The 3,703-nt window shown below is 45.7% G+C and overlaps 1 protein-coding gene across 1 annotated transcript in view; it reads right to left on the minus strand.

Moving 5' to 3' along the window:
- Positions 1-476: 476 nt before the first annotated feature.
- The window catches only part of LOC119270135 (F-box only protein 6-like), a 3,717-nt gene continuing 490 nt past the window's right edge, over positions 477-3,703 (minus strand). The window contains exon 2 of the mRNA XM_037552106.1: positions 477-2,194. Coding sequence (XP_037408003.1) covers positions 952-2,194 — 1,243 coding nt within the window. The 3' untranslated portion in view covers positions 477-951. The remainder of the gene's footprint in view (positions 2,195-3,703) is intronic.

Below are 3,703 nucleotides of genomic sequence, written 5' to 3' on the forward strand. Positions count from 1 at the left end.
GTTACCAAGGGTGTCGTGGTCGTGTCGAAGGTGAAATATTTCCCCGGGTGTCTTCACGCAAAACCTACTTCCTCCATTGTATAACTTTCGTAATATGAGGCGTGCAATTTTTTATTGATGTTTTTATATATAGCACCATCTTGAGAAAAACAAAGTATGAATAGCACGGAAACTTTACCTTGGTTTACTGACCTTATCTTTGTGGCCACCCAAAAATATGCCTTGCAATTTAAAATGGAGGGAGTGTATTTACACTTGGGAGGGCATGAGCTGTTGCCAAATATGGTTTTGTGCCTGGCAGTTTTCCTGTCTCGGCGGTTGAAAAAAGGAAAGAGGAACCTGCGTTGTTGCTAGCTTTAACAACCTACATGAGCACACGGAAACTTTTCAAGTATTCAGCAGCATGTCAGCATCCCATCTTGGTGCACTGGTCATGGCAAATCTCATCAAAAATTCAAATCCCCCTTCACCATGAATTAGCACCACCATATTACTGTATCGGCGCATTATGCTACAAGCAAGTGATGCTGATTAACAGATCATACGCGGGAGCATCAATACAACTCCAGTTGTTATTATTATAGAGTAGGCTCAGTTTTGCTGAGGAGATGACCCGAGATTTAGTACAAATATTACATACTGAACATGACACAACAACGGAACAAATAAAAGTTCTAATACAGTAACAGATGTCTGCTCTTCAGCCTTTTGATCGCAGTAACCTTAACAGATTCAGTTCAACTGATCAGTTGCCATTGCACCGACACAAATTCTCGTGGATGATAAAACTGACAGTAACAAAATGGTCCGATTGCTTCAGCAAGTAACGAAAACAACCACTTTGACATGAATTTGTACAATAACATAACAGATAACCTTCTCGCCAAGTCGCGACGACACAGGAATGTGTAACAAAATGAAAGCGACAATGTCAACCTTTGCTGAGAACCGTCAGGGCGAGGCAGAGGGGCACGGGCCGAATGCCGTGCCACATGCTATCCACTGCTTCTTGCGGCTGCAAGGGAGCATGCAGTCAGGAACCTTCTGCCACTCCTTGCTCACAAGGTTGTACATCACGAGGCGGTTCATCCGCTTCGCCTTCAAGGAGAGCATGAGCAAGCCGCTGTTGCCCAGGCAGGTCATCCTCATGTGCTTACCGTAGAATTCTAAGCACCAGATATTTGGCATTCTGTCCACCTCCTTCCAGAGGAGAGTCATCTTCTGCAACTCCCAGATGCAGACGCAGGTTGCTGCGTTCTTGCACAGCAGACCCACAAGCATGATCTTCCCCTGGAACTCGGCAAGTGTGTGGTCAGTCAGATGCAGCGGCAGCGGGATGATGAAATGAATCCAAATCCCAGTGCTTACATCATATGACAAAACACCCTCGGGTTCTGAGCACATGAAGTACAGCGTGCTGCCAACCGCGACTGGCTGTGACCTGAAATTTAGAGCAAGTGGGAGCTTGATGCTTGGAGGAAACTCGCCTGGCTGAGACCACATATTCTGCACTGAGTCGTAAACTTCATGATTTCCATCATTTCGCAACCACATCACTTTGTAACCCTCATTAGAAGTTCTTCCATTCAGCACCATCCCCACTGACACTCTTGACCATGCCTGGACTGACCTGGGAGGAATTTCCTTTAGTGATTGTGTAAGAGGGTTGCATATGTAGAAGTTCCTGTGGCTAAGATCCAATAAGCACACAAGGCCACCTGCAGATGCCACTGGCATTACTATGTTTGCAGGAGCAAGGGGAACAGAAGGGTGGTGCCACTTGTTTAGGGAAGGGTCATACATCGCTACATTGTTGTTGCCATTCTCATGTGTGATTGTATAGAACCATGGCATTCCCTGTGGGACTTCAGAGTACTGCTGAGAGAAATTGTCTGAGACTACCAGAGAACACCACTTCCGGCAAACAGAGCGGAATCGGAAAATTGCAGCCACTGGAAGCCTTGCAATGACAGTTTCAAAAAGGTCTTCAGGGAACTCGCTCCAAATATCTAGCTTCATTGCTTCAGCCGAGTTCAGGAAGGATGCTTTCTCTCGGTTTCTGTCTCTGCGTGGTCGCTTGCGAGGAGGAGATTGGTTAGCTTCCATGATCTTCAATAATTCCGAATTGTACCCAGTCCTTTCTCCACAATAATCATCCTTGACCGAACCATGCTCAAAGTCAAGTAAATACCACCTGTAAGATATTAAAAAAAAATAGTTCATCTTAGTTGATAGCAAAGCAATAGAAGAATTCTGAAACTGCTAAGGAAAGGAGATGATCAACAGTTTAGTGTAGGACAGGAGTCATTACTTTGTCTTTAATAAGTGCTTCACAACTGTGTTCACAGGTTTGTCAAATCATGAACACAGGTAAGCAATTAGCTTTTTGTAGCAAGCTAGGATTGTTACATTTTATATTATTTGTTACGCCACGTGGTAATAACGTAGAGGTAGCCTGATCAAATAAAGCAATCTATGTTGCTAGCAGACCAACTAGATGTTTCTAACGAATATTAGAATTGCTCACCAAAGTGTAAAACATGCACATACTCTTGCAAATACAAACTAAAGTGGCACAGAAATATGCTTTACATGCATATTGGATGAACATGTTAGGATACTTAATTGCTCTAGGGCAAGCTGCGTGACCATGTGCGCAGTCTAAAAAGATTTTGAAACACCATCCAAACCCATAGGATTACCAAAATGGAGTCTAGATTGTTTATCGTTTTAGCTATGCTGACTTGGTGAGCACAAGCAAATAGCACAGCTTTTTAACCAATGGAATCATTGATTTTATTATAGCTTTATCCACAGGAAACAAATGCATATTTTATTTCCTAAAAATACACAGCTTAACTAAGCTAGGCAAGAGATAATCCCCAAACTGTAAGCACTATTCATGCAATGCTTGCAGAAGCACAGCAATAAAGTGATGAACAAATAAAGTAAGCATGCATCATCATGTTGTTCACCAGTTTCTATTTTTCTTCGTGGGGTATGTTGTTCACCAGTTCATATACACTACTTCTTGAATTTCGGCACCCTAGCGTTAGCGATCGAGTCTAAACTCATTTCCTTTTCTATTCCGTTCAAGGCTTGCAACAAACTAGTCTGAACGAGGACGCCGTCAGAATAATCACCATTTCCCGTTCGTCGCCTGGTTCCTTTGCCTACACGGAGCAGTACAAACGCGCCGCGCCTCCAAAGTCAACTTAATCAGGATATGTTACAGGAGCAGCATCGTTACATGCTCTAAAATAGTCTCTACGTCGCGCCTCGTTCCACCATCCATGGTCGTGGTGGATACGCGTGAACTGCGCCGGGGCAATGTCAAACGCTAAAGCGAAGCGGCTTCTCCGGAGGCTGGATAAAATAGTGGCATTAACAAAGGATTTTGAGGAGGGAACAAGCTAGCAGTGCGGGAGACGCCACGCCCAGTCGGCCATGCCCCTTGGTCGCACGCCACCGCGCCTCGAACTCATCGACCAAATCGACCGAGGCCACCGAGCGAAAAACGATGGGGGGAACTCGCGAGCCGCCGCAACCAAGTCCGGCAACAGCGCCAGCAATCTGAGCGCGCCAGCGGAGTATCCACGCGACCTAATTTCCGCGCCCCCGGCCGCGGATCAAACGGCCAAACGGGGGGCCGAATTCGGAGGAGCGCCGGCCGCGGAGCAGATCCGACCGAATCCGCCGCGAC

The sequence above is a fragment of the Triticum dicoccoides genome, chromosome 3A (assembly GCF_002162155.2).
Source record: "Triticum dicoccoides isolate Atlit2015 ecotype Zavitan chromosome 3A, WEW_v2.0, whole genome shotgun sequence".
Lineage (NCBI taxonomy): Eukaryota > Viridiplantae > Streptophyta > Magnoliopsida > Poales > Poaceae > Triticum > Triticum dicoccoides.